Below are 24,822 nucleotides of genomic sequence, written 5' to 3' on the forward strand. Positions count from 1 at the left end.
GCGAAGTCTTATCATGGCCTATTTTCATTTCAATTTACTGTTTTCAGCTTAGAAATGCAAAGATTCTAGGTACACAGACTGCATTATCTGGACATACACATAACCCCATTTAGGAGAGGTGTGGGATCTGTAAGGAAATGTGTTTGAGCATAATCCTACAGAGATGTACTTTCAACAGGAACAGAGGAAGCCGCTTCTTGGCATCTTCTGTAATTATGGCAGGCTTCTGGTAACTCCACTGTTTACTATCCTCACCATTACTGGTCAATACTCGCAGGCTGCAGGGACATCTGTGATGCTTTACAGTATCAAAGGCCTTAACTAACTAATCCTATTTTTTTTCTTTTTTTTTTTTTTGCCGATCATTACTAGCTGAGTCCTCAACCATTTCCCTGAAGAAACATCCAGAAGCCATGAAATGTGTATTTGAACACCTGGCATAATCCATTCCTCATTTGCATGATAGCTCTATCACTTGCACACATTTGTCAGTCATGACACACAGGTCAAAACTGTTTGTCAGAATACAAAATACACTGGGAATGCAAGCTGGTGCGGCCACTCTGGAAAACAGTATGGAGGTTCTTCAAAAAACTAAAAATAGAACTACCCTATGACCCAGCAATCGCACTACTAGGCATTTATCCAAGGGATACAGGTGTGCTGTTTCAAAGGGACACATGCACCCCCATGTTTATAGCAGCACTATCCACAATAGCCAAAGTATGGAAACAGCCCAAATGTCCATCGATGGATGAATGGATAAAGAAGATGTGGTAAATACATACAATGGAATATTACTCAGCGATCAAAAAGAATGAAATCTTGCCATTTGCAACTACGTGGATGGAACTGGAGGGTATTATGCTAAGTGAAATTTGTCAGAGAAAGATAAAAATCATATGACTTTACTCATATGAGGACTTTAAGAGACAAAACAGATGAACATAAGGGAAGGGAAACAAAAATAATATAAAAACAGGGAGGGGGACAACACAGAAGAGCCTCATAAATATGGAGAACAAACTGAGGGTTACTGGAGGGTTGTGGGAGGGGGGATGGGCTAAATGGGTAAGGGGCACTAAGGAATCTACTCCTGAAATCACTGTTGCACTATATGCTAATTTGGATGTAAATTTTAAAAAAATAAAAAATAAAACTTAAAAAAAAAAAAGATTACAAAATAACAACAGCAAAAGAAGACACCAACATGCTCAAGTCAAGACAGAGAAAGAGCTTCCTGCACAAGAGTATCTGTGTTCTGCCAGGGCAATTCTCACTGGTCTAAGGTGAGGAGAGCAATTGGCTAGACTCACCTCTCACCAACTCTTATTAACAACTGACAGTAACATGCCTTATTTTGTTTCATTTTTTTTAACACTTCAGAGAGAATTAACATTGTAATACATTAGCCTTATGTGGGGTGCTCTCTCACAACAAATGCTGAAACAATTTCTTGCTGCACAAGAAATGCTGAAACAATACAGACAATTCTGCTTACCATAAGGATAAGATTCTGACCTTCAAGCCGACTTGGATATTATCACTTGCTTAGGCATTGTTAATGCCCCCATTTATGGAGAATTCACAAGCTGACAGCCCTCTCACAATGTGATTTCTTTCTCTTCTGTAATACTTAAGTACTATTAAACACAGACGGTAGAGGAGGTATCCCAGCAGAACTCATCTGTTTTTTGTTCTTGCCAAAATTACGAAGTGTAATAATCCTAGAACAAAACTGTCCCCAGCAACGGTTAAAAAAACAATAAATATTCTCATTTTCTTCCTTCCCGTGACTACCAGTCAAACTCTTCTAATCAAGTGGTTTTATTTACACGCCATTGCTAAAAAGGAGTAACCGTGATAAAAATTACTATTTGTATAGAAGGGCATGTAAAATCAGAAATCTGCAGACTATATGCCAAACAACTGACATGAGTTATCCCAAGACATAAGATCATAGAGACTGTTTACTTTCTGTAATATTTGGGTTTGAAAATAAGCATGTTATTAGTTTTATAAACAAAATAAAGAATGAATAGATGGATACATTTAAATTGGTATTAAAAATCCTGTATTTTGGATCCTTAACAGACTGATTCCTGAGCTGCATATACTCATCATGTTACTGATGTTAGTTTACAGCAAACTTCCCAGAGTTTGAACATTATTAATGAAACCAACTAAAAATCAACTAATAAACTAAAATATAAAGTTAACAAACAATATTATAAAAACTGTTTACATTTGAAGAGAACCAGAGTTTAGAACCCAAAGCCGGTTCTTCACTGCCAAGCCCACTACAGAGGGAGACAAAAGTGACAGGCCTAGAACAGAGTTTATTCACGTATTTACTTCTAGTGAACCTGGAAAACTTTGCAGGCAAATTTTAGTGTTCAAAAACAAGAGGGCTGGGGTGCTGGGTGGGTGAGTCGGTTAAGCATCTGACTCTTGATTTCAGCTCAGGTCTTGATCTCACGGTTCGTGAGTCCGAGCCCCTGTTGGGCCCTTGCTGACAATGTGGAGCCTGCTTGGGATTCTCTCTCCCCCTCGCTCTGTCTCCCCCCGCCCCCAGCTTGTGCACTTGCACACATACACATTTCTCTCTCTCTCTCTCTCTCTCTCTCTCTCTCTCTCTCTCTCTCTCTCTCTCTCAATAAATAAACATTTTTAAAAAAGAGAGCACTAATCAACAGAGAAAGCTGTGATGGCTAATTTTATGTGTTGTCTTCACTGGGCCACAGAGTGTCCGATGTTTGGTCAGACATAATTTGGCTGTGCTTGTGAGGATGTTTTGGATGAGATTAACATTTGAATAACTGAGTAAAGGCTGTCCCTTAATATGGGTGGGCCTCATCCAGTTGGTAGAAGGCCTCACAAGAATAAATGGGCCTTCCTGAATAAGAAGGAATTTCTCCTGCCTGCCTGTCGTGCTGGCACATCAGGTTTTTTCTGCCTTCAGACTTGAATTGAAGCATCAGCTCTTCCTGGGTCTCAAGACTAACGGCATTTGGACTAGAACTACATCAGCTCTTCTGGGCCCCCAGCTTGCCAAATGCAGATCTGCAGACTTGTCAGCCTCCACAACTATGTGAGCCAATTTCTTATAATACCTCTCTTGCCCACTCTTCTTCTTCCTCTCTATAAAAACACTGCACAGGAAAAGTCCAGCAAATGCTTTATGATGATGATTGCAGCTTTGATGCCTCAGAAAGCTTCAGATCCTCTCCAAGAAATGGCCATTTATTCATCTAACCAACTTATCCCAAGCCCAATGGGACTAAGATGATACTTAATAGAACATTTTCTTGAATAATGGCCACACTCTTACTTAGATGTTAAAAATAATCTCCAACTGCTGTTAAAGCCAGTCATTTTCTACCATCTTCTTTCTACTTCTCTCCCCAAATGGTCACCATCCCCACTGCAACCAGTATCTGAAGAACAAGCACAGAATTGGAAAGAGTACTAACCCATATAATTACTGTACTTCATCTAAATAGTTTTGATTATGAGAGAGAAGAACCCCCCTTCCCATACCAAATATAAAAATAGCCAGGTACTTCCTTTGCTCTCTATCAAAGGGCAAAAAACAGTACTCTAGGTCTCTAGGGAAGACAACATCCTATCATTAATGGGGTGTTTTTTAGGAATCATTGAATGGTACACATTACTCAAAATCACATACAGTAGCAAGCATCTTAGAGCAAAAAATCTTGCAGCCACACTCTCTGCACATTCCTCCAAGAATCAGGGTATGCTAACGAATTAAAACTGAATGGTAAGTTCAGAAAAGGTGAAGATCCATTAATGGAAAACAGAAAACCTTTCTGGCAGTAGTGGCAAACCCTTGGTACTTGTTGAAATTTCTTAAACTTTTGTTTATCTTAAGAATCTTATGAGTGCTTAAGTACCAAAGCTGATTTCCCTGCCAACAGAAATATATCGAGAATTAACAAGGTTACACTACAAAGGAACTTCCACTCCATATTATTATTTTTATTATTTCACATGTAGATGATACCTTAGCATAGGGGCTGGGCAGAACAGGGATGAATTCTTAACAAAGTCATCCAGTTTCTTTCCTAAAGAAGCAGCAGTCTCTCCTCACTCATCTTTCTTAATTACCAATGGTCACCTTCTATGGACAGCTCTAAAGTGGGTGGAGAAGGCAGCAGACAACACTTTCCACTCATCAGAGAACTTTCTAGATCAATAAACTGTACATGTGTCACAAGCACCCAGTCGGGATATACCAGGGGAGTAGGATCTCATGGTTTACTGGAAAGGAGGGACAAAAGAATGCCTAAACACACAAATCAACTGACCTATGAGGTCATCCTTTGTTCTTTAACTTCTGCATGAACACCTGAAAATTTCAATCTGTAAATGAAATTAAGATCACTATACCTAAAATTATCTTTAAGTACCAAACAGGACTAGAGCAGGAAACAGCAGTGGGAGAGAGAGGAGACCATGGGATGTAAAGAAAAAACATTAGCAAAACCACACTATGTTGGAATTTGAATGTATGAGTTCAGGTTTTTCACATGATTTCAGAGAAAGAAGGATAAAGTATCTTATCCGGAAATATTACTTAAGACAAAAATAAAAGATATATTAGCTAAATGGCAGGGCAGACTGATTTGAATACCATGTTCCCCTTAAGTACCAGCTAAATTGCCCTAGAAAATCTTTCTGTTTGAAGGTCCTTATAAGAGACATAAGGAATAGGACAATAAATGTACCTCCAACCCACCCTTAACAAGCTATTTTTGTGCTCCAGCGAACAGTCTTATAAAAGAGATATTTATAAGGCACTTCCAGAAAGCAAGAGTTCAGTAACTTTAACACTGAAGCAAAAGGAGTAGGAACTAGTTTCACCATCTCCTAGAAGCAGCCCCTCTATTTTGCCAGACTGGCAACAAATAAAGCGCTCAGTTTGGGCAATTGTCAAACTAATGAACATCGAAGCAGACAGCCTGCCTCTTCCTCCCCTAGGGACGCTACTGTTCCAAAGTGGACTTTGGCGTTTTGTCTCCCTACAAGAATGCAGCCAAGTTATCTGAGTCTACTCTCCCACATTACTGTTGCTCTTTCTCTCATCCGCAACTAGAGCAGCTTCTGCTAACACCAAGCACTGCACAGTAAATGACTCTCTCAAGTACTGCTTATCACTCCCCAACCGTAGTTTAATCTCTTAATTAGTTTCAATGCCAAAAATTAGGATTTCCTGAGGACTGCCACAGGATGTGCACCAGGCTGCAGGGGCCAAGGCTTAAAGTTGTTGATTCAATGCAATCAAGAGTTTAAAAGCATGGTTGCTATCGCACAGCCAGAAACAGAGGGCCCTAAACAAAAGAAAGAAAGGAGGCCAAGTGCTTTCGAAAAATTAAGGAACTGAGTTTAAAGGGTGCCAGCTCACAGTCAGGACAGAAAGTCTTTTTTTTTTTTTTTTTTTAATTTTTTTTTTTTTCAACATTTTTTATTTATTTTTGGGACAGAGAGAGACAGAGCATGAACGGGGGAGGGGCAGAGAGAGAGGGAGACACAGAATCGGAAACAGGCTCCAGGCTCCGAGCCATCAGCCCAGAGCCTGACGCGGGGCTCGAACTCACGGACCGCGAGATCGTGACCTGGCTGAAGTCGGACGCTTAACCGACTGCACCACCCAGGCGCCCCCAGAAAGTCTTAATTTGTCCAAAGACTATGCTTTGGGGCTGGAATACATTTAGGCAGAACTAAAGGGATGTACTGCCCTCAAGCATCCACCCTCAGATGAGGAGGGCCAGGAAATAAGACACTTGCTGGTAAGGCTAGGCTTGGAATTAAATTAATAGTTACCAGGGGTGGAAGACAAGCAATAATAAGTTTCACAAGCTAATTAGTATTGAACTTTTTAAAGTTTATAGCAGGGAAAGCCATTCGTAGGTTATGTACTAGAAAAATTTGATTCTGAATTAATAGGCCATTAAAAAAAAAGAGCGAAACAAAAGTAATTCTAACCAGACTTAAGAAGCATGATCATGGGTCTCTGAATTCTTACTTCTCTTTCTCCTTTCCTAGTTGGTTTTTGACTTCTCCACCTGTATCAATGATTCATTCAGGAAGGATCATCAGCTCTTTAGAAGAAAGCATCAAGGCATCCAGAGTTCCAAAAACAATTAAAATTGGCAACTCAGTTTTACCACCAAACTCCTGTTCCACAAGCCAACATGTCCCTTTATTTTTCTTTCAAAAGAAAGAGGTTATATATCATGCCTTCCAGACACCTACCAGTAGAATAGCTCTTGGTTCTCTTTGAAGTAAATAAGCAGAAGAAAGAAAGAAAAAGAAAGAAAGAAAGAAAGAAAGAAAGAAAGAAAGAAAGAAAGAAAGAAAGAAAGAAAGAAAGAAAGAAAGAAAGAAAGAAAAGAAAAGAAAAGAAAAGGAGGGAGGGAGGAAGGGAGAAGAAAAAGAAAAAAAATAACCCTTAAATTCCTTAAAAACTAGTTTGCATTATTAACTGAGGTTTTCTTTAAAATAAACATTCTAGGGGCGCCTGGGTGGCGCAGTCGGTTAAGCATCCGACTTCAGCCAGGTCACGATCTCGCGGTCCGTGAGTTCGAGCCCCGCGCCAGGCTCTGGGCTGATGGCTCAGAGCCTGGAGCCTGTTTCCGATTCTGTGTCTCCCTCTCTCTCTGCCCCTCCCCCGTTCATGCTATGTCTCTCTCTGTCCCAAAAATAAATTTAAAAAAAAAAAAAAAAAAACGTTGAAAAAAAAATAAAATAAACATTCTAGGGACACCTGGGTGGCTCAGTCGGTTAAACACCTGACTTTGGCTCAGGTCACGATCTCACAATTTGTGGGTTTGAGCCCCACGTCGGGCTCTGTGCTGACAGCTGGGAGCCTGGAGCCTGCTTCAGATTCTGTGTCTCCCTCTCTCTCTGCCCCTCCCCTCTCTCCCTCTCTCTCTGCCCTCCCTCTCTCTCTCTCTGCCCCCTCCCTCTCTGCCTCTCTCTGCCCGCTCACACTCTGTCTCTCTCTCAAAAATAAATAAACATTAAAAAAAAAATTTTTTTTTTTTTTTTTTTTTTTGCACATTCTAGGGCCTTGTCCACCAAGACTCAGTGGTCTGGTAGAATTGATTAGAATCCTCATTTCTAACAAGCTCTACAACACTGGTGCTCAAGTTCGAGGTGCTTTTAAATAACACCCTGCAGGGGTCTTACCCCCAGATACTCACAGGGTCTGCAAGGGACCCTGACATCAGCATTATTACTAACTTTAAAGCCTTCCTTTGTGTGAGCAAGTTAAGAACCACTTCACTAAAAGTGCCTTTGATGCCCAGGGTCCATGGACAAAGCTTGAGAACAGAGGCTTACAACAGTGTATCTTAATGAGGTCCTTCTGAACCTTACTTCACCACCGGAGCAGATGGCAGGCAGATTAAAATATTTAGATAATTAGAAAAACCATAGGTGACTTTTTGTTTGTTTCCTTAAATCAATTCCTCTTCAAAAAGCTCTCAAATGTGGCAAGGCTTCAGAAGGATATCTGGTTCTTAATTGAGAACAGAGTCCATACACCCTCTCCTTTTTTTTAAATATGTAGCAAAATTGGTGAAAAACTAGGATCAAGCCTCCTAGACAAAGTCCTCAAATAATTCTGGGGGCAGGGGGGAAGCAATTCTAATCATGCTAAGGTTTAGAAAGTTCTTCTCCAACAAACAAAACAGAGCCTGGGTTATAAAGGTTCACAAATTAGAAATGATAAGAACAGGCTTAAGGAATGGTCATAAGGCTCAGCTAAACAGTAACTGAATAAATCAAACTGTGGGGAAAAAAATCTTCAAAATAAACTTGTTTTTAATTTTTTTAATGTTTTATTATTTATATTTGACAGAGAGAGACAGAGCATGAGCAGGGGAGGGGCAGAGAGAAAGGGAGACACAGAATCTGAAGCAGGCTCCAGACTCTGAGCCGTCAGCACAGAGCCCGACACGGGGCTTGAACTCACAAACCACAAGATCATGACCTGAGCCAAAGTCAGACGCTTAACTGACTGAGCCATCCAGGCGCCCCTAAAATAAATTTGATTATGTAATAAAACTAAGGTAATTCACCCACTTTCATCTTAAAAAACAAAATGACCCTGTACTGACTCACAGTGCTTTAATTAAGAATTAACTTCCTTATATCATCTTACTACATCTCCCAAAGGAGGAACATCCAGTGCAGGCTCCTTTCCTGTCCCATGGGAACCTCCAACTCCTTATTTATGTTTTGCATTAAGAACCATATTCTACGAACTGAACAAGTCTACATTTGTTCAAAGGTTAGCTCCCAGCCTGCTGCCTGTGGGCATCTTAATAGCTAGTTTCAAACAAACTCTGAAGCAAGACACAAAGGGAGAGACCACTCTTGTGGTGAGACACTTTTATTAGCATTTGGATGTGGAAGAAAGAGATGGGAGTGGAAGAAGAAACAGACTGTGCAACAGAGCTCTGGAGTATTCTGAACAGATTCCTAAAACAGAGAAGGAGGCTTAAGGAAATAGGTAGATAAATACCCCAAAGGACTTTCATTTGCAGGGCTAATTACTCACAAATAAATTTAGGTTTTTTGGAATACTAGCATACCAGAAATCAGAAAATTAGAATGAGGTTATAAAGGTCTATTTTAATAAAATGTTAAATACCATTAATGCAACTTCAGAAGAAACGGAGTTCAAGAAAGTCACGTTCTTTCAATTTAGAGACAAGATATTGAGAAAACTTGCACCATTTGTGGGCTGAAATTTCTCCACTCATGAAGTGGTCATATTGCTTGCGATATATATATTTTTTTTTAATGTTTATTTTTGAAAGAGAGCACAAGCAGAGGAGTGGCAGAGAGAGAAGGACAGAATCCAAAGCAGGCTCCAGGCTCTGAGCTGTCAGCACAGAGCCCAACGTGGGGCTTGAACCCACAAACTGTGAGATCATAACTTGAGCCGAAGTTGGATATTTAACCAACTGAGCCCCAGCACCCCTGAAGTGGTCATATTGCTTGCCGATTTTAGAAGGCTTAAGCTATTGGTTAAAAAGCCCTTTAGGCTTCATAATGATGAAGTTAATTTACAAAAGCAAAATCTTTCTTTTTCTTTAATTGCTGGTAATTTACTAGAGTGAAAGCTTCTATAGAAAAAAATCCACTTAGATGGGCCACCTGGGTGGCTCTGTCAGTTAAGGGTCTTGACTCTTGATTTGGGCTCAGGTCATGATCTCACAGTTTGTGAGCCTGCGGTGGGCACTGCGTGGACAGTACAAAACCCACTTGGGATTCTCAATCTCTCTCTCTCTCTCTCTCTCTCTCTCTCTCTCTCTGTCTCTCCCCATCCCTCCCTCTCTCTCTCCTCCGCCTGCTTAAGTACACTCTAAAAATAAACATTAAAAAAAAGGGAAAAATCCATTTAGAAAAATTAAAGGAACATAAGATTAATAAAATCTGAGTTTGCCTCAAATAATTAGCTAGCTTCAAGGAAGTTTAAGATTTTGGGGGGATGATGGTGAGGAAGGAGCTTTTGGGGGAGGAGACAGAAGGAGGAACCTGAGAAAAGAGGAAGCTGAAAAAAGGAAGAATTTACCTGTGGCTCTGAGACCAGGTCTTTTCTGGAATCCTATCCCTAGCACTAGACAGTAAGATTTTTCAAAGGCAAGTATCATATTTGAAACCTACCACAGGATACACAGTAGATGCTTGATAAATGTTTTATAAATGTCGAAGCCAGTATCTTTTTTAACGGTGTTCAAGGAAGTCAGTTATAAGAAAGGAGGTAATCTGGTTTGATTCGCGATGTCAGATACACTGCTAAGCTATACTAAGAAGAAAACTGTTTATTAGAAAACTTGATTTTTATTTACATGAATTTCTAATATTGAATTAAACACTTAGGTAAAAGCAGATAAATAATGACAACGAAAAAAGTGGAATCCAGGGGCGCCTGGGTGGCGCAGTCGGTTAAGCGTCCGACTTCAGCCAGGTCGCGATCTCACGGTCCGTGAGTTCGAGCCCCGCGTCAGGCTCTGGGCTGATGGCTCGGAGCCTGGAGCCTGTTTCCGATTCTGTGTCTCCCTCTCTCTGCCCCTCCCCCATTCATGCTCTGTCTCTCTCTGTCCCAAAAATAAATAAAAAACGTTGAAAAAAAAAAAATTTTTAAAAAAAGAAAAAAGTGGAATCCAAAAACAGTCCTGCGCGCAGAAAGCTCAGCACTTACAGAAGGGTGCCCAGGCTTAGCCTGTCCACCTAACGTAACAAATGGATGGAAAAGCTGCAGCCTCCTGCAGAAAAGCAGGAGATTCTCCTTATGCCTACCTCTCCTCCCAAAAAGATTGTTTTCTTTTCTTTTCTTTTCTAAATATTTTTTTAACATGTATTCACTTTTGAGAGACAGACAAAAAGTGGGACAGGGGCAGAGAAAGAGGGAGACACAGAATCCAAAACAGGCTCCAGGTTCTGAGCTGTCAGCACAGAGCCCGATGTGGGGCTCAAACTCATGAACTGTGAGATCATGACCTGAGCCCGAAATCAGATGCTTAACTGACTGAGCCACCCCGGTGCCCCAAGATTCTGTTTTCTTTAAAACAGCCTCTGGGGCGCCTGGGTGGCGCAGTCGGTTAAGCGTCCGACTTCAGCCAGGTCACGATCTCGCGGTCCGTGAGTTCGAGCCCCGCGTCAGGCTCTGGGCTGATGACTCGGAGCCTGGAGCCTGTTTCCGATTCTGTGTCTCCCTCTCTCTCTGCCCCTCCCCGTTCATGCTCTGTCTCTCTCTGTCCCAGAAATAAATAAAAAACGTTGAAAAAAAATAAAATAAAACAGCCTCCTCAGCATGGGACTGCTGGAATGCTTTTTAAAATTATTTTTTTAAGTTTCTCAGTTCTCCTAAATTAACTTTTGACAGTTCCTGGGATTCTCAAGATGATCATTTAACACCTCATTAACAAGTCTATTATAGGAATTAATTCAAATGAGCCCAAACTAATTTTAATTAAACCTCAATCTGCCCAAGGTATTCCTTTTTTCTCCTATACAATAACCGCCTACATAGGCTCAGTTCTTTCAAAACTAAGAAGTACAAAAAGTGCAGTTTTCCGGAAGACTACTTGTCATCGTTTTTAAATTTACCTAGTAAAATGTACCTATCTATTTAATTTGTTTCATGATTTGGCCATTTAGTTTAACATTCATCTACTTAAGCAATACACTTTAAGAACCCACTCATTTTCTAATAGTTATGGATGTGTGCATTCATTCATTCAGCAAATTTATCAAAAGGCTACTACTAGATGCCAGACACTAAGCTGGGTGCTACGCATGTTATTAACTACATCTCTAGCCAGAAATAAAATACAGCCAAGCACAGCTCCAGAAAATGAAAAAGCACAATTTTAGTTGCTTTTGGTCAGTCATGTTTTGCCTGGACTCATGAATAGATCTTACAGCTAAATTTCCATTACTGGAGGTGTGCTAAGTAAAAGTTAGAATTTCAAATGTCTGGCAGAATCTGTCAGAATTTCCTAGCTGTCAGTTTTTCTAGCTGGCCTGTTCTAACTCCGTGTGTCCACTCAAAGCACGAGCCCCCCTCCTCCCCGCATACTTCCCACCCACTCTTCTCTGGCTTCGGTTCAACAGCTCCTCATCAATCCAGTCACATGACCCTCTCTTCTTTGGGAAAAGGAGAGGAACTGGAAGGAGAAAGGGGGAGAAGGGGGAGAAAGGGGGAGAAAGGGGGAGAAAGGGGGAGAAAGGGAAGGAGGGAAGGAGGGAAGGAGGGAGGGAGGGAGGGAGAGGAGGGCTTACAAAGTAGGGGAGTGGGTGGATCTCAACCTCCCCTGCGCCATTGCGGCTTCTCTGAAGGCTCCACACTCTTATCACCACAGAGCAATACATCTTCCCACAAAAAAGATGAGAACATTTCTTAACAATCAACCATGTAATATCTGTGTATGTGTTTAAGCCTTACTTTCATATTTTAGGCAGGATTTATTTCCATGTAGGTTATCCATGTAGTCTGGCATCTAATAACAAAAAAGTTGTACTCACAAAAGTGACATACACATAGGATAAAAGTCTAGTAGTACCGAATATTAAATACAAACTACAGAAGTGCCCCCTGCCCACCTCTAACCAGCCACCTCCATTCCCATCCCAGGAAGCGGGGCCGGGTTCTCCATCCAGCTTGTTGGCAGCTAGCACCACAGTGCTGATTAACACGCTCACACCCCTGCTTCTGTTCCAGCAGCGCTGCAGGGGGGTAGTGGTGGTGGTGGTGGTGGTGGTGGTGGTGGTGGTGGTGGTGGCGGTGTGCCAAGACAGCCGTGCTTCCGCTACTAATCACCGCCCAGTTTTGTCGTATGACTGTTTTTAATTCTAGTGGCCAGCACCGTCATAAATTTGAAGACGATTCCTTTACTTTAAAATACTTTATTAACTTAAAATAGTATTTACTGACTCTCCACCAAGTACATGACAGAAGCTGATACACCTTCATGTCCCTCACCTTCCTTTACCCCTTTCGACACCTCCTGTCTTCCGTCTGCTACTGTTTACAATGCCAAGGTTTTTGTTATTTACATTTGGTTTATAACCACTGCTAAACTTTCCATGCTTTACCTGTAACTGATCCTATAAACTAGAAATTAATTAAGAGCAATAATATTATGATTATTTCACCACACTTGTGTGAAACAAAAGAAAGTCTTCCAAGTGTCAAAACTAAGTGATTTCTTTTTTTAACACCCAACAATTCAAGTCACATTTTAGTTTTGATTTCATCTTTTTTTCTTAATTGTTTTTATTTTTTAAATTTTTTTTTTTCAACGTTTTTTATTTATTTTTGGACAGAGAGAGACAGAGCATGAACGGGGGAGGGGCAGAGAGAGAGGGAGACACAGAATCGGAAACAGGCTCCAGGCTCCGAACCATCAGCCCAGAGCCTGACGCGGGGCTCGAACTCACGGACCGCGAGATCGTGACCTGGCTGAAGTCGGACGCTTAACCGACTGCGCCACCCAGGCGCCCCTTCTTAATTGTTTTTAATGTTTATTTGTGAGAGAGACAGAGCATGAACAGGGGAAGGGCAGGGAGAGAGGGAGACACAGAATCTGAAGCAGGCTTCAGGTTCTGAGCTGTCAGCACAGAGCCCGACGCGGGGCTCAAACTCACGGACCGCGAGATCATGACCCGAGCCAAAGTCGGCCGCTTAACCGACTGAGCTACCCAGACACCCAATTTCATCTTAAATGAAGAAGAGTTGTTCACTATTTCATAGCTCATCATATTATCATTATGTTTTTTAAGTTTATTCATTTTGAGAGAGAGAGTGAGCATGCTCGTGAGCAGGGAAGGGGCAGAGAGAGAGGGAGAGAGAATCCCAAGCAGGGGCCATGCTGTCAATGAAGAGCCCAACACAGGGCTTGATCTCACAAACCACCATGAGATCATGACCTGAGCCGAAATCAAGAGTCAGAAGCTTAACCAACTGAGCCACACAGGCACCCCCATGTAATCATTATGAAACAACTATTTCAGATCCACTAACTCTGGCTTTGGGGAGGGGCAGGGAGAAAAATCATACTAAGCACATAACTGGAGAGAGAACAGTAGCTCCTGTGAAAACAACGAGTGCCGTAAATCCCACATTCTGACGCAGGTCATATCTTTGCTTAGAATAGATGTTCAGGGACAACCCTAAAGCTCAACTAGAATATTTAATGACAAACAAGTATTTATATTATAATCCAAGTCCTATCTGTTTTACAGTTACCTATAAATCCTATTTATATGAAACTAGGTTCAGTGTCTCTATCCTAATCTGATTCATAACATTTCTCCAACAATTCTTAGGCTCCATTTCTTTATCACTGATGAGATACAACACCTGCCAGTGAGAATGGAGCAAATGTTTCTCAGGCTCAGAAAGCCAGCTTACAAATGGTTGTTACGTTACAAGTGGACCTGGTTAGGGACAGCAAAGGTCAAATCACCTGTATCATCAAAGTTTGAGGATTTATCCCACTAAGGGAAAATCAGTAACAACATCAAATCAAAGATACATTTATATTTTAAAAACCAAATTATTAATCTTAAGTCTCTTGTATGTTTCTTCCTAAATCCTATAATTCTAGGAACATTGGTCAGTATATATACATGAGGCTTCAATGCAGGAATAATCCTATATGAGTGAATGAATGATCTTTTCCTCTTAGGTGCATAGCTTTATCAAGTCCTCAGCATTTAAGAGCACAAAGAATATAAGGGACTAAATCGTAGGTCATTAACTCTTAATAATGCCTCTCTTCAAGGCACCAAAGTATTCATTTAATCATCCCCCAAGTATTTACTGCATGCTTACTATGTGCCAAACACAGTTCTAAACAGAAAGAATCAAATGAACAGGATGGCCAAAACTCCATGTTTTTGTGGAGTTTATAGTCTACTTTGGGAAGATATAGGTAACAATTATGAGAATAATCAAGTCAATTATTGACTCTAAGTTCCTGATACAGGCACTATTTAAGGTGCGAAGGAGGAACAAGACAAGGATTTTAACAGGGGAGGTGACATACATACAGAAACATTACAGCCAAGGGTTAGGGAACTTCAATACATTATACAGTGAAATCTCCACACTACTGGTCTAGCTCCAGCACCTGACCAACAAGCTTTTCAAGTTACTACCCAGTAATACTGCCATAACTGAACGTTCATTTTTGGAAAAGTTTCTGTCTTTCTATAACAGCATTATCCTATGACAGTTCATCCTTGTATTACCAAAAATATTAGCTAAAGGGAAAAAATAAAGTGTGAATACTAACACAGGACTCAGAAACTTAATTCATCTGAGACAAAACCAAAAATTATTAGACTCACTGAATATGATAATAATAAACTTTATATGCTCATTGGAATTGTACTGTAGCTACACAATCAGTTATGAAGAAAAAAACCCAAAAGCAAGTAACATAAAATACTTTAAAATACTTAAAACAGTCAAAATTACAATGAAAAGGTAAGGTTTAGAGATTTCATCACATATTTGGTGTTTTAGGACTGGACACCAATTTTAACATCTAGCAGTTAAGTCTACGAACTGACTTACATACACACTTTAGACAAAACACTGTGTTCAAACATTAAACACCAACCCTGTGAGACAAAATTGTAAGTCTGTAATACCATAAAGTTGTGAAAAAAGGCTTTTGAGAGAAAAAGGGTATTAGCACAAAGGTGTTGTAAAAGAGCCTTTCAGTTGGTCCTGAAGAATGAACAGAATTTGGGGGATAGGAGGATAAGCATTCCAGCAGAGGGACCAAGCTGGTTCAAATAAGGATACGTGAGAGGATACAGAAAAAGATGGGTTAAGCTACTGTTAAATGTAGATGACCTTGAGCATCGTATAAATTATTTGGACTTTATTCTGCGAGCAACTAGTAGATACTGAGGACTGCTATTTTCTATTTCTGCATCTTTAAGCAGATGCTGACAAATAGCTGTCTGTTAGGAAGAGCAACAGGTGGCCGTGTTCAGGAAAGATTGCAGCAAGAAAAAGGCAGTTATAGGCTGGGGCAATAGTTTGGGCAATAGGTAATCAGGGCCTGAAATAGAAATGTGGCAATGGGAGTAAGCAGAAGTGAGAGGCAGAATCAACAAAATCTGACTTAGATATGGGGGAAGTTGACCAAGATTTCAGGCCTGAATAACCTGAAGATAGAAAACCACAGTGTAACTTCTGTGCTGTTCCTGTTCAAGATACATTCCTGAGTCTTAATCACAAGGAAAACACTGGGTGAACCCAAACTGAGGAATATTCTATAGCATAAGTGGCCTGTAATCGTTCGTGGTGTCAAAGTCATGGAAGTCAAAGAAAGAGTGGGAACTGTGGCGGCAGAAGACTAGAGACGGGGACCATTAAATGCAACACGTGATTCTGAACCACACCTGCATCACTCGGACGGACACTGGCCAAACTTAAAAGGGGTCTGTGGAATAGACAGTAATAACGTTTCAGTATTAGTTACTGAAATAACATCGTGCCATACTGTTTAGTTAATTGTTAACTGTTTCAGTGTCAATTTCTGGCTTTGTATGGTTGTATTGTGGTTATGAAGGAAAATGTAGGAAGTACTCACTAAAGCATTTGGGATGATGAAGCTTCTCATCAGCAGCTTGTTTTCAACTGGTTCAGGAAAAAAAAGTCTTTTGTGCTTTATTTCCAACTTTTCTGTGTGATTGTTTTAATAAGAAAATGATTTAAAAATACTATGCTCAGAAATACTGACTCTACCATATGGCTATAGCTAGCTCTACATCATGGAATTTTGAAATATTTGAACAATATTTCATATTATTGTGATTTTTTTCCCACAGTTTTTAGTTGTCTTCCCCTGCCCCAGTCTCTTAAAGCCAACAGGAAAAGCCAAGAACACGGAGCAAGATTAGAATGCTCAAATTTCACATCCAGATGGCCAACCGACACACTCATCATCACTCATCATCAGGGAAATACAAATCAAAACCACAATGAGATACCACCTCACGCCTGTCAGAATGGCTAACATTATCAACTCAGGCAACAACAGATGTTGGTAAGAATGTGGAGAAAGAGGATCTCTTTTGCACTGCTGGTGGGATTGCAAGTTGGTGCCGCCACTCTGGAAAACAGTATGGAGGTTCCTCAAAAAACTAAAAATAGAACTACCCTATGACCCAGCAGTTGCACTACTAGGTATTTATCCAAGGGATACAGGCGTGCTATTTCAAAGGGGCACGTGCACCCCAATGTTTATAGCAGCACTATCAACAACAGCCAAAGTATGGAAAGAGCCCAAATGTCCATCGATGGATGAATGGATAAAGAAGATGTGGTATACACACACACACACACACACACACACACACACACACACACACACACACACAATGGAGTATTACTTGGCAATCAAAAAGAATGAAATCTTGCCATTTGCAACTACGTGGATGGAACTAAAGGGTATTATGCTAAGCGAAATCAGTCAGAGAAAGACAAATCGCATATGACTTCACTCATATGAGGACTTTAAGATACAAAACAGACAAACATAAGGGAAGGGAAGCAAAAATAAGATAAAAACAGGGAGGGGGACAAAACATAAGAGACTCTTAAAATGGAGAACAAACAGAGGGTTACTGGAGGAGTTGTGGGAGGGGGGATGGCCTAAATGGGTAAGGGGCATTAAGGAATCTACTCCTGAAATCACTGTTGCACTGTATGCTAACTAACTTGGAGGTAAATTAAAAAGAAAAAAAATGCTCAAATTTCTCCCTACATTTTCTATTTTCTTCCAGAAGCTGCAAAGTTTCCAAAAATGAAACCTGCACACTTAAAAATAAAAGACATAAGAAAGATGATCTTTGTATGGCAACAAGAAACTTGTGCTGCAAATCAACAGGGGTCCATACTTGGCCAGGAAAGAAGAAAATAAAAACTACCTTAGCACAGGTAATACATGAACTTCCTAAATCAGTCTCAAAATTGACATTCTGAATAAAAGCCTCAAATTTATGACCACATTTAAAATGCTAAAAACTCGAATAATAGATTATCTTAAAGAAAAGATACATAATCAGGGTGCCTGGGTGGCTCAGTCGGTTGAGCGTCTGGCTTCGGCTCAGGTCATGATCTCATGGTCCGTGAGTTCGAGCCCCGCATCGGGCTCTGTGCTGACAGTTCAGAGCCTAGAGCCTGCTTCAGATTCTGTGTCTCCCTCTCTCTGCCCCTCCCCCACTCATGCTGTCTCTCTCTCTCTCTCTCTCTCTCTCTCTCTGTCAAAAATAAACTTTAAAAAAAAAAGAAAGAAAAGATATATAATAAATTCATGATCTTAAAAACAGAAAACTAAAACACATCTATCAAATACAGCATGTTCAGAAAAGTGAACCTGAGTGCCAAATAGGGTAGAGTGTGTGGTAATAAGGGTAGATTCAATTATATGGCACTGCAAGTGGTCAAGTGTAAACACAAAAACAAAACAAACAAAAAAATGCCATGCTAATAACTGCAGCTTATTTAAAGCATCTAGCTATAATTCTTTGAATTATCTGAAACTGACATGAGAGAGAGAGAGAGAAAGAGAAAGAAAGAAAAGAAAAGAAAAGAAAAGAAAAGAAAAGAAAAGAAAAGAAAACGGAAGGGAGGGAGGGAGGAAGAAGAGAGAGAAAGAGGGAAAGAGAGGAAGGAAGGAAGGAAGGAAGGAAGGAAGGAAGGAAGGAAGGAAGGAAGGAAGGAAGGAAATCAAGTTCCCAGTGACTTCACTGCCTTCAGCCCCACCTGCAACAGAACTCCATTGGGTTAGCATCCTGTTTGAAGTGGTCCTACAGCAAGGACTATTTATGGTGAAATAACTTTACACAACACAGAGATTGAAAACGTGCAAGTAAACAGAAACTGTCATATCTTATAAAAAGGAGAAAATAGTATGTCAAAAATGAACTTATTCAAAATAATGCTTGATATTTTATATCCAATAACAGAAATCAGAAAATTAGAGGGTAAGGCATGAAAAGAAAGAAAGCCAGCTTCTTAGTCCAACATTCCCTAAAACTAAAATCAAAGCCAGGACCAAGCACTTACATTACGTGACCTTTTCTCCCTCCTTCCTATACAGAAATTAAACATGAGATATCTGACACGAGGTAGAGAAAAGGCTCTTCACTTTGCAAGTTCACTGTCATGATGTAAAAGTGTCTTCAGCTCACATATGGGTTATCTTTAGCTCTCCCCATTTCCAATTCACAGCACTGTGGAAATTCAATGAAAGAAATACTGGTGCAGCTCTTATGTAAATCTGATTCCTTCCAGATAAACTTCTTCAACATATAAAAAGTGAAAAACAGTACAATATTAAAATGCATGGTTCTAGAAAGCCTAGATAACCCAAGATGAAACTGAAAAATGCCCCTAAAATAAGCCATGCACATACATATATAACCATAAAGACATACTACAAATTAATACAAAACAGAAGAAAGCAATAAACACTTACAGAAGATATATTTGACTCAGACTAAAGAAAAGATTGTTTAAGGCACAAAAACATTGTCCACATGGGAAAAGAATCATAAATTCTATCACATTAAGAATGAAAACTTTTGTGAAAGTTTTGTGAAATTATTAACAAGATTTAAAGAAAAGCCATGTCTCTCAGGTTGAGAGACAATAGTGGTAAAGAATTATTATCCAGAATACATGAAGAACTCTTAAAAATACCCATCTAAACAAACAGCCAGGGGCGCCTGGGTGGCTCAGTAACTCTTGATCTCAGCTCAGGTTTTGATCTCAGGGTTGTAAGTTCAAGCCCCACCTTGGGCTCCACACTGGGCGTGGAACCTACTTAAGAAAATAACAAAAACAAACGAACAAAAACCCTCAGCCAATGGGACAAATGATCAGGAAAATAGAAATAAAAACTACAATGAGATTCTGTTTCACGCAGATCCTATGTGCAGGATTAAAGGGACTGACAGTATCTACAAAGACAAGGAAATGGGCACATGATAACTTTCATATACTAGAATGGGAGACTGAACTGCTGTAAGGACTTCTGAAAGAATTTGGCAGCCTCTGAGGATGTCCACCAATATCACTGCAAGATAAAGAATCTCAGCCACACTGTTGCTGCAGCACCATGTAACAACAGCGAAAAAGAGCTGACAACCTAAATGTCCATCAACAGAGCGATGAACACAGAAGCTGTGGTAATACTACGTGGAACATGTAACGGCAAAAACAAATGAATGAGAACCTCACACTCAATAGAAATAATGCAAACAATATTAAGCAAACAAAATAAATGGCAGAAAAACTTCCCTCATATGACCAACTTATGTAACATTTAAAAACAGAAAATACCATAGACAGTCCTCACTACTGGAATCCAGTCTGTTCCTAAGTGTGTCACACTGTGAATTTTCAGGCGGCAGAGTCTGTATATTACATCATTCAAAAATAAGAAAAATTACATGTTCCTGGCTCATCCAAAGCTCCAAACTGAAACAGTCTTCAATATCTACATAACAGCCTACCAAGAATTTCTATAAAATAGAAGGCACCTAAAATACCAATGACCTATTTTAACCCTCAAACAACTGAAGTACTCTAGCGTGCATCATTCAGTGATGCTGCCCAGTACGGAGTCTATTATATTTCTACTTAGGCATTCACTCGTCTCCATGAGCATGAACACTCCCACGTTTTCTTCAAATGCAGGGACATCCATGGGCCTCTTGTGCTCACCTATTTCCTTCATAGGCTTTCCTGCGTATCACAGGACATTTTCATTAGTAATACAGGGAAGGTAAGAGATATTGCACAACACATTTTACAACACAAGTGGACAAGGGACCGGGTCCTATCAGGAAAAGAGGAGAAATACAACTGAAGTGCACTCCACAGCTTCTTCCCCAGACTTGTGCACAAGTGAAAACATCTTTGATGGTGTGCACATGATGGGGGTTTTGATTCAGACAGTTAAATTCCATAAGCATTTCTGGAAGTCATCACAGCAAAGAGTGAGCCTTCAAACAGTGGGGGATACTTACATTACATGGATATGGTCATATTAAAAGCATAAAAGTACAGAAAGATAATTTCAGAATAGTGGTTATCTCTGGGGAATGGGTGAGAGAAACAGAAACAAGGGACATTACAGGGAGTTTTAGCTATCTTTTTCTTTTTAAAAACTGGATAAATGGGGTGAGATATTAACATCATTAAAATATTAGATCATGGGTACATTATTTTCTGTACCTTTTCATCAAATCTGAAGGACCAATAACATTTTTTTAATGCTTATTTATTCTTGAGGGAGAGAGAAGAATAGAGACAGAGCACAAGCAGGGGAGGGGCAGAGAGAGAGGGAGAGACAGAATCCGAAGCAGGCTCCAGGATCGAAGCTGTCAGCACACAGCCCGATGCAGGGCTCAAACCCATGAACCATGAGATCATGACCTGAGCCAAAGTCAAACACTTAGCCAGCTGAGCCACCCAGGTGCCCCTGAAGGACCAATAACATTTTTAACCTACCTGAAGCATGCCAGAAGCCTGCCAACATTAGTGAGGCCACAGATTCATAAGAATCTGAACTCAATACTAGACAAGAATCTGAATTTGATACTCGGGCAAGAGAACCAGTGTGTCTGTTTTTTTTTGTGTCACCCTAATACCCTTAACAAGACAAGTGTGCCTCCTATCAGAACTGCCATCCTCCACACCTCACCTGCAACCCCTCTACCTGTACTATTATGCTCAGGCCACAGTGGACTCCTTGGTCTTCCTGACCACAGAGTTGCCTCCATCTCTAGGCCCTTTTATCCCTGGATTTTTCAGGGCCAAATCCTCACTTCTCTCAAATTCTTGCTAAAATCTTGCCTCCTCAATGACAGCTTTATTTAAAATTGCAAACTGGGTCCCTCAAAACTTCTCTACTTATTCTCCGGAGTACTCACCATTTTCTAGCATACTCCATAATCTGTTTCCCTCACTAGAAACCCCATTAGGCAAAAATTTGGGGGTGTTTCATTCTTGATGAATCACGAGTGCCTAGAAACAGCACCTAGCACACAGCAAGTGCTCAAATATTTGGTAAAATAGTAAAACTTCAATTTTTCTGTTATAGTACTCTCCAAGACTAACACAACAAGCCACTGTCCTCTGTATCTCCAATACTGCCCAAGTATATACTCCACTCAAATGCTTGTAAGCCCATTTCCTGTGGATTGTGATTCACAGAGCCTAACACATAGTGAGATACTCAGTGTTTGTGGAATGAATGAAATTCAATGTCTTGAACATAAGAGATTAAGTTTCACTCAGGGCAGGCGACTTCTATTATAAAATCACACTCAGGCAATTACTTGCAGATACCTCTTTTTAAAAATCACTTTAAGGCATAGTCAAAGGGCTGCTGCTTGAGTCACACTTTTTTCCTTCTGCAAGGACAACGAAAAGATGCATTCAGTGATACCATAAAAATAAACATTACCTTACACACTCAAATCTAAAAGAAATCAGGTCATATTTAACTAAGACTGGGTAGCTGGATTTAAGAGATACGGAATTTATCCCTACTTTTGGTTTCATTTTTATTATCCTCTATTTTGGCAGAGAAATAATGTAACCAAAAGAAGTTTGTCACTACTAATTAAAAGTTTTAGAGAGTAATTTTTAAAATGTATAAAAGCTGGTAGTGGCAAGTTGTAAAAATGGCCACAAACTCTTGGACCCACTTCCCATTTGAGACAGTGTCTGATTTCCCCGCCCTGCAATCTGGACTGGCCTTAGTGACCTGCTTGTTAACAACAAATCAGAAAAGGTCATGGGGTTACAGCACATCCTTTGGAAACGCCTGCTCTGAAGCATCCCTCTGGATTCCCAGTCACCATGCGATAAGGAGCCCAGCCTCGCAGGGAGGGAATGTGAAGGTGCTCTGGTCAACAGCCTCAGCTGAGCCCAGAATTCAAGACACTTGGGCCCAAGTGACATGGGAGGGAAGAAGCCTCCAGATGATCCCAGCCCCCAGCCATCTGAGTCTTCCGCAGCCGTTTGGGTCTTCCAAGCTCAAGACTTGGATATTACGGAGCAAAGACAAGCCATCCTGCTGTGCCCTGACCGAATTCCTGACCTGCAGAATCTGTGAGCATAATAAGACAGCTCTTATTTCACACCACTATGCATAGGGGGTGGTTAGAGAGGCGAGAAAAAAACTGGAAAATGAGTGCTAACCCAACGTCTATCTATAGCTAATTACCATATTTCATTTTCTCACCGCCAGCAGAGCCTAGATTTCATTATTTGGTATGCATAAGTCATCTATCCAGAGGTCACACATCACACAGATCCATGCTCTAGGACAGGGCAAAAAAATTACCCAAAATTAACTTTGATAGCTGTTGGCCTTTCATTGCAGTCACCTCAGTCCATATACTGGATCAGTAAGGTTGATGGCACCTATGTGAAGGAGGTAGATCACTGCTAGCTATATATGTATATCTCAGATCAGAACACGCTACTTCTAATTAACACCATAAAGGAAGGGGAGGAGATAACATAGATACTGTTAACAGGGGGTTACTCACAAGGCTCCATACTGTGTTCACAATATGAATGAAGTATTTCCTTCCCCAAGGAATGAATTCATGAAACTGAAAATGACCAACACTTTCAAAATCCATTTCCAAAAATCTCTTACTAGAGATAATAAGGATATATCACAGATGAGAAAAAATATTAAGGTAAAATTCTGATTTAAGAAAACAGGCTTACATTAATCAAAATCAGACATACTCCTTCCTTCCTGTTCAGTGCAAACCAAATAAGTCTTACTACAAAATATTATATAAATGAAGACAGCTCAAGGCTGATAATGCAGGATCTTTTACAAGAATAAGACTCATTTTAGATGCACTTAAAAAAGCAACAACCAAAACTAACGTATGTCTCATACACACAATGGAAATAGTTCAGAAGTGAAAAAAACAAAACAAAAATCCCAATTGTTCTACATTTTCTGCAGTCAATACTGCCCTCTAGTGATGCAGAATAAAAGCCAAATAGAAAGTACCACATTTTATTTATTGTTCATTTTAGTATGTTTATGTCAGGGCACCTAGCTTGGACTACAAATCCCACCAAAGACAGAATAAACAAATCCAGGATGACTTTTATTATCCGCTCTTAAATTAGAAACTCTTTTAAAAGGCACTGAATCAAGGACACTAATATATGCAAACAGCAGACTTTAAATACATTGGGAACAGATTCTCACTACACACAGTGAGTTACATCTTCATATAAAACTGTACAATTTGAGAAAGACTCTGGGGCTCATTACCTAAGACTTATGAAGATAGGTAAGATCGTAAGATTAAAGTGTCACCATCTGTAGACAAGAAAATTCAACTGGAAGCAAGCCAGGCTAGTTGTCATGGCATATGTGTACCAAACACACTGAAGAGTGCCCATAGCAACCAAGGCCTCACACATCTGCCAGTTCTGCCCATTAGTAGACCTGGCTCCTCATCTGAGGAAAAAAGTTCAAGAAAAGAGCATGTTTGGTTGCTAAGCATTTACCGAACATAGGAAATTTTCCAAGAAAACAGACTTACCGAGGGTAGTGCCATCCTGCCCCATGATGCACTTCATAGAGGTGACAATCTGCTCCACAACAGGCGGTGACAGCGACGTGGCATACACTGCACTATGGGAATGTGTTCGCAGATAGTCTATCAGCTCCTGCGGAGTTCACAGAAGCAAGTCATTAGAGGTAAAGCTTGAATCCTCGGGCGATGGCACTGCCTTCCTTCCAGGTGAAAGCACTCTTCCTCCCTTCAAGAGCATGGGGATGGGGACACTAATCTGAGATGCAAGATCAACCAGCATCAACGGTCAAAGGATACCACCAGCAACAACTGCATCTGACACATGGCAACAGCCTCAGGCTTTGTTTTGTTTGTTAAATGTGCCACAACATGAAAGAAAGAAAAACTAGTTTTAAAGAAGCCCTCTAAATTTGGAGAACATACCACTTAATGTTATAAACGTATCTGCAATGCTGTGTTAATAAACAAGGCGTATGGATTCCTTTTACATACAATAATTTCCTTTTTTTTTTTTTTAAGTTTATTTATTTTGAGAACACACGCAGGGGAGGGGCAGAGAGAGAGGGAGAGAGAGAGAATTCCAAGCAGGCTCCACACTGTCAGCGACTTGGAGCTCAATCTCACAAACCACGAGATCATGACCCGAGCCGAAACCAAGAGTCAGAC

At 40.4% G+C, this 24,822-nt stretch overlaps 1 protein-coding gene across 1 annotated transcript in view; it reads right to left on the bottom strand.

The window, feature by feature from the left end:
• SPTLC2 (serine palmitoyltransferase long chain base subunit 2) overlaps positions 1-24,822 on the bottom strand; it is a 109,097-nt gene that overhangs the window by 34,175 nt on the left and 50,100 nt on the right. Inside the window, exon 9 of the mRNA XM_058739838.1 lies at positions 24,163-24,289. Coding sequence (XP_058595821.1) covers positions 24,163-24,289 — 127 coding nt within the window. The remainder of the gene's footprint in view (positions 1-24,162; positions 24,290-24,822) is intronic.

This window comes from Neofelis nebulosa, chromosome 7 (assembly GCF_028018385.1).
Source record: "Neofelis nebulosa isolate mNeoNeb1 chromosome 7, mNeoNeb1.pri, whole genome shotgun sequence".
Classification (NCBI taxonomy): domain Eukaryota; kingdom Metazoa; phylum Chordata; class Mammalia; order Carnivora; family Felidae; genus Neofelis; species Neofelis nebulosa.